The sequence below is a fragment of the Scyliorhinus torazame genome, chromosome 12 (assembly GCF_047496885.1).
Source record: "Scyliorhinus torazame isolate Kashiwa2021f chromosome 12, sScyTor2.1, whole genome shotgun sequence".
In the NCBI taxonomy this organism is placed as follows: domain Eukaryota; kingdom Metazoa; phylum Chordata; class Chondrichthyes; order Carcharhiniformes; family Scyliorhinidae; genus Scyliorhinus; species Scyliorhinus torazame.
In genome coordinates, this window is record NC_092718.1 from 214,843,527 (window position 1) to 214,857,246 (window position 13,720).

General features: G+C 41.7%; 1 protein-coding gene across 2 annotated transcripts in view; it reads left to right on the top strand.

Moving 5' to 3' along the window:
• rps6kb1b (ribosomal protein S6 kinase b, polypeptide 1b) overlaps nucleotides 1-12,562 on the top strand; it is a 108,712-nt gene extending 96,150 nt beyond the window's left edge. For both annotated transcript variants that reach the window (XM_072469922.1, XM_072469923.1), the window contains one exon: nucleotides 2,392-12,562. In XM_072469922.1, coding sequence (XP_072326023.1) covers nucleotides 2,392-2,635 — 244 coding nt within the window. In that variant the 3' untranslated portion in view covers nucleotides 2,636-12,562. The remainder of the gene's footprint in view (nucleotides 1-2,391) is intronic.
• The last annotated feature ends 1,158 nt before the right edge of the window (nucleotides 12,563-13,720 follow it).

The window sequence follows — 13,720 nt, forward strand, 5'->3', positions numbered from 1 at the left end:
AGTGATCAAACCCGTACAAGCAAGGCTGACAATAATTAATGATTGCTTCACGAGTTGGATATATTTCATATTACACAGTTGATAGATGGTTATTGACGGACAGGAAAAAATTAATTTGAATGATTTATTTTGTGGCACAAGTAAATCGATACAGAATGTTTTGTGGTGTGATTTCTGTGGAAATGAAATTTTTATCCTCATTGTAGAAGTGTTGCTAATTAAGGATGTAGGTCAGCGAACTGTTGTGTATTCATTTCGCAACGGCTGCCCCCGACTGAATAAATCAGAAGCAACCTTTCATTTGTACTTTGATGTTGGCTTAAATTGTCCAGCAAATTCTCAGCATAGCCCTTTTCTGTGGGCATAAATATGAAAGTAATGTTACTGCTCAGAACCAAAAATAGTTTTAAATATGATCAATATTGTAGATTGAGGAAGTCCCAGCATATGGGACATCAAATGATACTGAGCATGGAGACTGAGAAGATCCCAGGTTTGGTCAGTTCAGTTATTTCGTGCAAGGCAGCAGGCGTGTCCATAACCATATGTTAAAAGGAAAATTAGAGTGTCTATTGATACCATTGTGTTGGAGGTAGTTTGGGACTTACTGCAGGGTTTTAGTGAATTTTACAACAAGCAAAGTCTAGTTACTCAACAAACAGTTTGTTTAAATTGCATGCTACAGCAAATGGGAATAATAATCTTTATTAGTGTCACAGGTAGGCTTACATTAACGCGGTAATGAAGTTACTGTGAAAACCCCTAGTCACCACATTCCGAAGTTACTGTGAAAACCCCTAGTCACCACATTCCGGCACCTGTTCGGGTACACTGAAGGAGAATTCAGAATGCCCAATTAACCAAACAAGCACGTCTTTCAGAACTTGTGGGTGGAAACCCACGCAGACACGGGGAGAGCGTGCAGAATCTACACAGACAGTGACCCAAGTCGGGAATCGAACCCGGGTCTCTGGGCTGTGAAGCAACAGTGCTAGCCACTGTGCCACCCATTAGTGGCGCCACTATATATAGCCAGAAACTGCAGCAAAAGTACTCGTGACAGAAACGACATCAATGTTTCCTGATGAAAGTAGCAAAATGCAGTAAGTGGAGGTTAGTTAAATAATACTAATTGTTTATTTTTCCAGCAAATTACTGAGTGCAGGGGAGTCACATAAAAATTATGTCCATACAATGAATCCCAGATGCTTACAGTGGTGTACCTTCAAGGTGTAATTGGTGGAGTATTTAACCAGCCATCTTCATTTAGGCAAAAATAATGTCATTATACGCAGCTGAATTATGCAATGTGTAAATCTTCAGGAGAGAAAACTGACTTGATTGTGGCTGGATGTAGAATTATACACGTTATATTATTTCTGCATAAATTGCAGTGCTATTGAATTGGTTATCCATCGAATCCCTGCAGTGCAGAAAGAGGCCATTCAGCCCACCAAGTCTGTACCAACCCTCTTATAGAGCACTCTACCTGTGCCCACACCCCCGTCCTATACGTGTAACCCTACGCATTGATCATAGCCAATCCACCGAACCTGCACATCTTTGGATCTTGTGTTACTGGATTAATGATCCAGAGGCCTGGACAGAAAATGAGAGTTAAAATCCTACCAGGATAGTTTAAGGATTTGAATTTAGTTTTCAAAAAATACAGTTCTTAAAAAAACCAAAAAAGCTGGTATCAATGAAAGTGACCATGAAACTATCAGATTGTTAAAAAAGCCCCGACTGATTCACTAATTGTCAGTGGTCAGCCTGCGGAATTCACTTCTAGGGTTCACATAGAATTCACATAGAGAAAGAAACTTGTGAACATTCAAGATTAAATAGATAGGTGGGTGAAGGTAAAGGGTGTAAATCGACTTGCTTGCATCAAGGGTGAATTCCCATTTCCATATTGTAATTTCCAAGTAGCGAAAGCCTAAAATTTTCTGAACTTTATGAGGATTTAGCACAGGGCTAAAGAGCTGGCTTTTAAAACAGACCAAGGCAGGCCAGCAGCATGGTTCAATTCCCGTACCAGCCACCCCAAACAGGCGCCAGAATGTGGCGACTAGGGGCTTTTCACAGTAACTTCATTTGAAGCCTACTTGTGAAAATAAGCAATTTTAATTTCATTAGCCTTTGTTTTTCCCTCTTATTATGACATGGATTGTAGCTTTTCCTTTTAGGTTTTTGCTTGGCTGTAACAAGAGGTGTACAGAAGTTGCCTCAAATCCAGGTGATCTTGTAGACCAGTTTGTACAGAATGTTGGACGGTCCCGGTTTAGTTTCCCGCTGCACATATTTTCGTCCAGTATTAATTTAGTTTTGGCCAGGTTGAGCGGATTAAAAATCTGTGAATAGTTCACATAATGCCGCTTTATTTTGCAGCCCAGTGAAGTTCTCATCTGCTGAATGCTGGGGCCGGGCAGCCAACATGGAACCACCCAGAGAACGTGGATCATCAGACTACACAATGGACGTCGGGATGGAACAGATGGACGTGACGGTCAGTGGAGAGGCATCCGCTCCACTGCCAATCCGACATCCCATGGGCGTGAGCTCTGTGCCTTTCAAAAAGCAAACGTATCCAGTGCCCCCAAACAGACCAGCACATCTGCGCATGAACCTATGACAACAGGTGAACGTGGAAGGAAGGGAAGAAACCAATCATCAATGCAAGACTGCGCTTGTGCGAGCGCTAATCAAGTACAAATGTGAGAGTGTTTTTGGGAGGGTACCAAGCCTCCCTGTTTTCTCTCCCCCAACACCCTCTCAAAAACAACCATGGAAGTCTTGGTTCAGGACAGTTACTCAATGGAAACATATGCATCACTGATGGGGGAGTGGGGGGAAAAAAGGGAGATTAAAATAATTGGCGGGGTGATGAACATCTTTGTGAGACGCATGTACTGCATCGGTGTAGGGGCACTAATGTCCCACACAGCATTTCACCTCTTGGGGTCCTGCACTAGACGTTAACAGAAAAGTCCCGTGGCTCACCATCATTAATGGTGTTGAAGAAATCTTTCTGCTTAGGTGCCTGATGAACGCAGTATTACCAAAGGCAGAGTTGTTGCACGGCTTTGCCTGAATCTCTCAATCAAACTGCCGCTTGTGTCCAGAGGGTGGGGAAGGGTGCAGAGAATGCTGGGTGTGCCTGCACCCGGAATAGGAAAGATTGCACATTGTCATAATGTTATCAGAGCCCAAAGTCTCAGACACTCAATCTTGTATTGTAACACATTGGAGCCTGCATAAATACAGTTTATGGAAAGAGATCATGGATTAAAAAAGTCTATATGCTACGCTGTAATGCGTACAATGGTGATACAATTGTATTAACTCTTTTGTACATACAAGTCTTAAAAGCTTAAATTTGCTTTGTGTAGACTTAATGTTTGAAGAGGTTTAAAGTTTACCACATTATCTGCCTTTTTGCCTACTGCAACTATACTCTCTTAGAACTGTCTATTATCACAGTACTGCAATAGATCTGTCTTTTTTTTTTAAAAGGGTAATACCATCTCCCAAGGGTGCCACCAAATAGGTGATGATGTGCAACCAGCACTTTGATATCTGGTCCATTTGCGTTTCCTCAAGTTTAATCTTTTCTCCCTTTTACCCCCTTTAAAATTCACTGTTCTTCTCTTTAGAAATATGTTAACATGCTGGTGCCCATGCCGCATATTTCTAGTACAGTAGGCCCCAACGCTGGTGTTCCTCCAATCGGCTGGATGTGGTAAGTATAAGGAGGAGTTGAAGGAATTAAATTTTTAGATTCAAAATCAAATCTTCCCTTCCTACAGTCAAGCGCCTCAAAAGAGTCTGAAATTGAGTGTTGGCACCCTCACTTGGATAATCTGTGGCTCTGAGCAGGATGCTGCATCAAGCCCCTCTAAAAGATATGTTTTCCACAGCTACGGTACTTGTCTAATGTGTGTTCTGATTCCGTCATGCTATGTTCTAGACTTTCAGGTCTGAATGTGTGGAGTGTAGTGTGTGCTGAAATTGTTTTCTTTTTACAAGCTGCTTTTTCCTCCACAACTGTCTCTTCTATTGAAATCAGTTGAGCCATAGGATACAAGCCATACATGTCTTTATGCACGGAAAGGCAATCTGGCATGCCACAGGCCTTTTTCTGAGTACAGTACAAACCTATATGACAGCTTAAATCAAAGCTTAAAAGCAGCTGTTATGTATACAGACTTTCATAGAGAGACATGAAAATGCAGTTCAAAAGCTATTCATTTCAGTGATTTTTATTCTCTTGCTAAATTTATAAATAATTAATCCCATTTCTAGTCCTTTGGATCGAAGAACTGTGTTCTCGTTAATTTAGGCTACTTGAATTTTGAATTTGTTTTGCTAAAGAAATTCCAGGACTTGGTCAATTTCTAAAGGACTATCTTTCCCAAACCTACATCAGTAACAACATTTTGCTTCTAGGGATGGATTAAACGTCTTTCTTGGATGCTTTCCTGACGTTTGTCAAGTAGAAAATCATGGCAAATGAAATGGCCTTACTGTGGGCAGAGTATATCAGTCTGAGGCATAAGAAATCATAGCAAGAGACCACAGATTGGAGAGAAGAACTGACTTCTTAAATGTGTTCAACTCTAAAGTTCGGTTTTATTTAGGAGGTTAATTGCGGACTCCACCTTTTTATTTTCCCCCCGACAATAATTCCATTGTGTTTTAAAGGCACGTGTTTCAAATAATCTCAGATCATATTATCCTGTTCTATTTTTTAGCAAACCCTTAGCTGAGAATTCCACTCCTGATTTGGGAAAACATGCAGGCAATTTGGGTCTTGCAACACAACAGGAGTACCATTTTTAATTCTCAATGTTGTGGAAGTGGAGAGATTCCTGTTCTGGCATCGGACTTGCGCTGATCAGCCTATAATTTGCTGCAGAAACCTCAAGCGTCAGGACCGAATATTCAAACTTGCTGACACATGCTTGAATTTGTGATGCTGAGCGTATCACCCAATCAATCACACACCTTGGAACTGTCCCCTTGACTCAGAAAATATGTGTCCAAGCTAGCATGCCAACTTGATGGCAACCTTGAAGTTGAGCATATTTGTCCAATCAGTCATCAAAAAATGCTAAGTATCATCTTTGTTATCTGTTCACTTCTCATGTTTAATTCCCACCAAAATGGCCTTCCTCAGCTTTGTTTGAAAATGGCCTTCTCTTAATCCGTGCTGCTGACCGTATAATAATTTGCCATAAAGTCCTTTCACAGTTAATCGAGGATATAATTCAGTCTTAACTACTCTAAAAGTTGCCACAGTTGCTCTTGGTTAAATTTTCTTCGGGCTGATTTGAAATGTTCAGCTCAAGAAATCTCAAAATTTGCTCTCTGGCAGGGCTGCTGTGTGATCAGCTGGCACGGTAAGCATTGAAGTGCGGGTGGCATCTCTCCGCCTCTTTTCTCTCTCTCTCTCTCTCTCTCTCTCTCTCTCTTTCCCCCTGCCTCGCCTCTGATTCACACGTCAGCTCCTCACGGTGACATGACAGATTGGATTTTTTTAATTTAAAAATGTTTGTGGTTTGTGGTCCCATCACTGCTGCAGTGCAAGTGGCTCCCAACAAATTGGCGTACCCGACTGAGATTGAACCATTTGGCATGGTCAGCTTGTATGTAATGCAGTGTCATGTGAGAACTGGTTTGGAGCAATTTTAACAAGCTTCCTGTGTGCGATGCTGTGAAACTGTAAACTCCCAGAAGTAACCACATTTGCCAGCAAGCATCCTCGAGGAAGAGGGCAGTTGTGCTCTTAACTCAAAAGCTCAGTTGAAGTCATGATTTTTTTAAACCGAAGTTTTAAGCTTAACATCTTAAGTTTACAAAGGCATAACTACCTCTCTCCTTCGTTATTCAACTTTTTTTCAATGACTTCAAAAACTGTCTTTTTTGTATTTTAGTGCTGAAACCTGTAAATTTCTATTTAACTCTAGGCTGAAGCCCAGTGTATACACCTCCCTTCAAATCTACTGCTATTATTAATAATGAAAGAGATACTCTCTGTACAATCAGGTCTGTTGTTTCTGAGTAAGTCCAATTCCATTATGTGATGATGAGTTCTGGGATTTTGCAAAGATTTTTGGATTGAATTCCATGATTCCATTCGTTTTTGAATATAATCTGAAAAGCCAGAGGCCATGAATGAATGCACTCGTAGAATTGAATATTCCCATTGCCCAAGTAACTTGTTTCTATATTTCAGCATAAAAGTCAAATCAGTTACCTGTGTTATATCTGAGAAATAATGTCTGCTTAACCTATAAAAGCATCCAAAAAATGACAGTTTTATAAATGTCAAGTTCTAAGTAATTCTGAAACAGATTTCCTTTGAGTGTACTGGAAATTGGGCCTCTTAGCTTAGACGGGCTATTGAAGGAGCACTATGCCTTGGATGACTTTGCTGAATCATTAAAATTGTATAAAATTGGATCATGCACTTGCTAGGAGCTGGGAAATAGGTTGTAGGTACTCTTGGCTGTCCTACCTACATCCTGTGGCCACGAGAGCTGACATGCTGGATGTAGCAAGGCTGAGAGAACAGTGGCTGCATGTTCCCCATCACATGTCTCGTTGTGTTCCGTAGGCACTGCATTATGGGAGTGGATCTATCGGATTAACAAAAGGTGCATTTACCCACTGGACTATTTGGGAAGGTTATGTGGGGGGGGGGGGGGGGGATAGACTTGCTTTGTGGGTCATGCTAGTTGACATTTTGTCTTAGATCAGTACCGCTTCACAGCCACTGACTGACCACCGAAAATAGCAATGGATCACTTAGTTCTGGAGTTAGTCTCTTGCCTTCTATGATTCTTTATTTAGCAATCTGCAATCATGTAAAGGCCAATATGTTTTTCAAGATTGTAATTACAGAGCACTAAAACGCATGTTGGAATGAGTTTTGGTGTCTTTTATTAAATAAAATCCAACACTTATAAAGAATTGTGCTGAACTTTATCACAGTTTAAGATTTTTGAATCATGAGCTTTTTGTGACATCTGAGGAACTGTCTTAAAAGTATTGAACTCCTTAGTTATAGGAGCTATAATTAAAGTCTGCTTTGGCTTTAATTCGATTCTTTCAAATGCTAACTTTTACAGCCAGCTCTTCCCCTCCCCCAATGCTTTTGAAAAAGTCTAGAGGAGTTAAGTTTGGGTGGGTGGGTGGGGGGTGAGAAGTGTGTTTCGCATCTTGATTCATTGTAATGGTTGTATTTCTGAAGGGCTATAGATAGTTCACAAACATTTGCTGAGTGATTTAAATTTATGTCTGATCTTCTGACGGGCAATATAGCATCAGGGAGAATGTCCTTGAGAATAAACTTGCTAAAACGCTCATTTGGATAATTCATAAGAACTCGCGATTGATTGTAATTCTTCTACCATTGGCCTACATACTCACTGTATGATTCATGTACATAGCCGTGGTCACCAGTACAGTGGTGTAGGGATTCTTTTAAGAGCGGTGCATAATCAATAGTTTCGTAGAACTCTTGTTTTGCCCTGAACTTTTAATGAGCTGGTATTTGGATATGTTCAGAAAGAATAAGGAGTTTCTGCCCTCACCACACCCTTCCCCAAAAACTTCTTGAGGTGGTCTTTCCGTAGACTTGGGGGGGGGGGCGGGGGGGGGGGGGGGGGAGGGAAAGAGAGGCATCCAATACTTTATTGAGGGAGGGGAGGCTGAAAACACATTTCCGTTCTGATGTTTGTGGGTTTCCCCCCCCCCCCCCCGTTTTATTTTTTTGTAAATAATGAAAAGGTTCACTCAATATAGATGTAATTTCAAAATTGGGCTTTGTATTTCAACAGATTTATAAATGTTTGGGTCGATCCTTATTTTTGTATAATAGGTTTGAAATTTAATTGTGGTGCAAACATTTTGTAAATTACTTCTTTCCCCCCCCCCCCCCCCCCCCCCCCTCCCGGGTTTTATTTTGTAGATTTATTGGTTTCTTTGTCATTTTTAACTCTTAAATTTGTGGGGAAGTGGGGAGAGATATCAATTTGTTTTTTAATTAAAGCGTTAAAACTTTTATGAATGTATAGTCTTTATAGGCTATTAAATTTATTTTTGTCTGTAAATGTGGCGATGGATGCTGCCATAATGTTTATTCGAGTTTGCTCATTAGGTGAAGAGGTAGAAATTCATGTAGACTTATTCGTACTTCACCAATAGCTTGCCATCCACCGCTACGAGGTTGGTGCAGCCCTCCAGTTTGTGAGCCAGAGTTTGGTGTGGGTTGGATCGCTGCAAAGCTGTCAACTCCATCCCTTGCGGGAAGATCCAACCCACTGCGACTGGCTAGAGCGGTCTACAGCTGTGTCCACACTTCAGCTGTATCATTCTCTCGATTTGCCTTGTTCCTGGTGGGTAAACCTGGGGCCTAGGACCTGGAGTAAGGATCTTCGTCTCACTCTAAAGTTTAGTAAAAAACCTTGATCGGGTTTTACATTATAACTTTATAATTTCAAAACTGTCTTGTACCAATGTTATAGTGTAATATTGGACCTTAACAAATTGTTTTGGGTCTTTAGACAGTTTGGGAAATATAAATATTTTAAAACTGCATTTAAAAAAAAAAAACATTTCAGTTTAAATGTTGCAAAGAACAGGGAAGTGCATGCCTGTTTGTTTCTTCCTGGTGATATTTTTGGCATTAACTAACGAGTGCTTAAATTATCATTGTGGTTAAGCTCCAAGTGTACTCACTTTCTCTAGGAATATCGTCAAGCAAGTGATGAAATTAATCTTAACTTGTGGTAATTTGCTGGATTAATGACAGGGAATTAATAATCAGTTCGTGTCCCGTTCACCCTCGCACCTCTTTTACAGCAGTTTCACCCACACTAGAAATCAAAACCAAACGAGGAGACCTACCCTTTCTCACCAACTGATAGCTGCAAGGCACTGGATTAGTTCAGGGTTCACTGTATTATTGGCTTTGTTAACATATGTGAGTGCGTCATGTTGTTTTACCTGCTTTATTTTTAAAGAAAGATGACTGAATTTTAGAATAAAGGCATGAGCTCAAGGATTCAATACAATGAATTTCTTACCTCTGCTGTCAGCTGGAGAAAGATGCGGAATTGATCACAGGCTTTCTCTTGGGAATGGGAAATCAAAAGATGAGACAGTGAGGTTATCTTTGTGAAACTACTTGTACCTGGCCAGGATGAGCCATTGGCAGCTCCCTTGAAGCAAAGCCAGAAAAGGACAGCTCCAAAACATTAAAACCATGGAATCCTTAAAAGTATTGTGTAAAATAGTGATGCAAGTTTTTTTTTGTGCCTTTCACCTTTCTGCTGGGAAGCACCATTAGCCTTCCAATGACTCCACCAACTCACCATTCGTAAAAATAAGCTTTGGTTTGCCGTTTTACTCTGGAGGGCATCACAGTTGAACTCTGCTGTCCAGTTACCCCATGCATGTAATTACACTAAATGGTCACAGACCCACAACACCCTCCTGCCCAGCACCCCAACTCCACCCCTTTGAGGACAATGAGGTCAAGTTAACTGAATCAATACAAATAAGGGATTGAGGTTTTTACTGCTCCCATGTATGTTTCAGTACCATGTTATGCAGTGCGCTCATCACATTGGGCAATCTCGCTGGTTCTTTAATCATCTTTTAATCTGAGCAGTAATTTGGAAACAATTGTATTGCATGAATCTTCTCACATTTGAGACAGGCAGCAGAATCCTTCCCGATTTATTCGAGTCATTATTGGCATAATCTTTGTTTCATTGCTGTCTGTAATCTTACTTGCTGGCCAAGTATTGCAATTAGCTCATTATTTAATATCCATTTGATGTGATAGCATGATGGATTGTCTCTATAATGTATTGTACCAGAGACTAGAGCATAGGTTCATTCATGCCTTCACTTGGAAGGTCTTGAAGCCCCATGTAGAGGCCTGGTGCTCTGCAACAGAAGGAGGATTGAGACACTAGACATCCTATGCTGCTACTCATACACCGATCTGAGACCAGTTTGCCTGCTGATCTGAAAAAGTAGGGCACAAGAAAAGAAGGGGAATTAGACACCTTGTTTTTTTAAAAAAAAGTAATTTTATCATCTCAGCAATGTGCTAAGTTTAAAAAGTTAAGAGTGCTCCTTGGGTATGGTGAACATGATTCAACATTTGAGTACAAAGGCATTCCCTTCCAGTCTTTTTTTGGATGAACTCATGGTGCAGTGAAGAATCTAATTGTGTGACCAGCTATTGCTGTCTTCTGTGCAACATACTTTTATCCATATCTGATGAATCTCTAGAAATCTTATTTGCATAAACTTCATAGATACTTTTAAAGTTACCTTGTTGCAGAAATATGCAGAAAAACTGCAAATGCTGGAAACCTGAAATAAAAATAACTAGAAAAGCACAGCAGATCACAATCTGTCAGGACTGACATTTTGAATATGACCTCAGTTTATTACTAAGGGTCCCATCCAAAGTGTTAATCAATCTTTTGTCTCATGAGATTGCAAACTTGAAGGCTTCTTCAACAAAAGGGAAGTCTCTATTTCTTTTTTTGCAATAGCCTCATTTGAAGCCTTTTCCTCTCCCAACTAAAACAAAACACCATGCACTGGATTATAAGGGACTGGATGACATCGTTTTTTGGGTTGGATATGAATGTTATAATGCTGTACATACAAATATCAGGGAATTCCTAAAGTTATCAAGGGGTTTCATATTTATTTTGTGCTTTATTCACACTATAGCCAACCTCCATGCAGATAGTTTCAATTGATCATCCATCAGGATATCTTTTTTTGAAATTAAAAAATATTTTGTAGGATAAGTGAAGGACCATTAGCCTGTCAATCAAGTCTCAAATGCTTAAACACAGAAAGCGGGCTTTATATTTGTTGAATGTCTTATTGTATACCCACTGTGGGCATTGATTTTTTACTTGTACCATCATTACGTATACCAGCATGTAAAGACGTTCAAAACCAATACTTATGCAAATTCTGACAATAGAACTAGCAACCCAGATTGTTGGCTGTGGCTCAATTGCAACTGTTACAGATATTGAACAGGTCTATCGTGGTTGTGAAGTTACCATTCTTGCATTTGTTGAATGAATTGGAGTTGGGGGTTGGGATGAATGACTTTGTAAAGCCACGGTTGGCAGCTATGCTGGTGGAAGCCAGAGCCCATTTACTATGACTGGTGAAGCCAACATTTTCGGCTTGCCTCGATCATATGCATGTGGCATGTGGAGATTGCCAAATTTCTAGAGACCAGCAAAGAGACAAACCACAATATTTTACGAACATTGTGTAAACTAGTTTATGTAAACCGTTTCAAAGGGAGGCTGAATGTGGTAGCAACTGCTGAATGTATTGTGACGACCAATTTTCACTATTGAAGCCACTTATCACGGAGTCGTTAAATTTATCTTGCTTTCTACAATCATCTGTAAAACAGCAAGTCTCATTTGTGGCCACTTATGTAGCAGAAGGTTGCACATGTTGAATATGATTGAGGTTAATGGTATAAGAAATAGATATTACAAATGCAACGCAAGTAAAAAGGATATTCCCTGAAAGTTTGATGGAACTATAATTGCAGCTGAATTTTTGTTAAATTAGGGCATCAGAACTTTTGACAGCTTTTCTTTTTTTAAAATAAATTTAGAGTAGCCAATTATTTTTCTTTTCCAATTAAGTGGCCAATCCACCTAACCAGCACATTTTTGGGTGTGGGGGTGAAACCCACACACACATGGGGAGAATGTGCAAACTCCACACGGACAGTGACCCAGGGCCCTCAGCGCCGCAGTCCCAGTGCTAACCACTGTGCCACATGTCACCCATTTGACAGCTTTTCTGACTCTAATGCATTCACAAGTACAAGAGAACTGTACAACCTGCAGCCACTCGGATCTGGGAGTATGTTCAGATGCCATCTCCCAATTAGATTAAAGGAATTCAGCTGGAGAAAGTTGGTGTTTTTAGTGTTTAAGTATGATTTGGAACTTATGAGTGGCAGGATATCACTGTTGCCATTATATTTATGCTGTGCTTGACCGGATGTCTCAGCAGGAAACCCTTCTTTCATGTTCAATTGGCATTTTGACCATTCATTTGACAATAGTTGCATGGACAATCCTGTTGGTTACAACAAGGAGTAAGACAATTCAATTCTGCACAATAATTAACACAAAACTCGAGGTTAAACAATCTTTGTCCCACCTTCGATTCCAACTCCCGAAAAAATAAGCACAAGTATCTCACCCTAACATTTTATATGTAGAACATTATATCTGATCTTGGATGACTTTTCCCCTCCTCCAAGATCAGTATTTTGGCATGGTGCTTCACTGCTAGAGAATCTTGCCTCATTATGCCGATAGGACTACGTTATTTAGTTGCCTGAGTAAAAATGGTGTGACGCTACATTTTTTTTCTCTCCATGCTAATCATCTTGTACCTAATCAGCTGTATTACTGAAATAAAACTTGGTCAATGAATGAACAGCTGTAAAATCCCATTAAAGGTAAAGTTGAATGAACATAGTCTTTGTGTTGTTTGTTTGCGATTGGGTGGTAGGTTGGAAATTATATAATGAGACTTCCGGTTGCGGCTATGCGGAGCTAAGTCGCACGTTCGGCAGCTCCCGCTAAAAACGGACTTTGGGGTCTTTTTAGGGCCCGTAACGGCGCTTGTTCGACGTTTCTCGGTGTGGGAAGGGGACAGCAACATTCCCCCGATAGTGTATGGAGTGGGGCGATATAAAAAAAAAAGTGGCATTGAAGCAAAGAAAGGTGTGAGGGAGGAGGACCATGTAGCGGCGGGCGGAGACCAGGCAGCGTGGAGGCAGTGGGCGCAAGAGCAGCAGGAGCTTCTCCAGGGCTGTTTTAAGGAACTGAAAGCCAGAGCTGCTGGAGCCAATGAAGGCTTCAATCGATAAGCTGCTGGAGACCCAGACGGCCCAAGGGGCGGCGATTCGGGAGGTCCGGCAGAAGGTCTCGGAGAATGAGGACGATATCCTGGCCCTGGCGGTGAAGGTGGAGGCGCACGAGATGCTCCACAAGAAATGGCAGGCGAGGTTCGAGGAGATGGAGAACCGGTAGAGGTGGAAGAACCTGCGGATCCTGGGTCTCCCAGAGGGGCTGGAGGGATCGGACGTGGGGGCCTACGTGGTCACCTTGCTGATGGGAGTGGGGGCCTTTCAGGGGCCCTTGGAGGTGGAGGGGGCCCACCGAGTGCTGGCGAGGAGGCCCAAGTCCAGCGAGCCGCCGCGGGCAGTGCTGAAGTGGTTCCACTGGTTTGCTGATCGAGTGTGTGGTAAGGTGGGCCAAGAAGGAGCAGAGCAGCAGGTGGGATAATGCGGAGGTCCGGATCTACCAGGACTGGAGCGCGGAGGTGGCGAAGAAGAGGGCCGGTTACAACCGGGCGAAGGCAGTGCTGCACAGGAAGGGGGTGAAGTTCGGTATGCTGCAGCCGGCGCGTCAGTGGGTCACCTATAAGGATCGACACCACTATTTCGAGTCCCCGGAGGAGGCGTGGGCCTTTGTTCAGGCTGAAAAACTGGACTCAGACTAAGGGTCAGGGATGAGGGGTCGCGGTGGAGGGATTGTTGGGTTGTGTTTCGAGGGGGGGTTCTTTGGGTTTTGGGGGTTGATTGGGCATTGTTTTAATTAGGTCCGCCGGGCGGGCCCATGGAGGG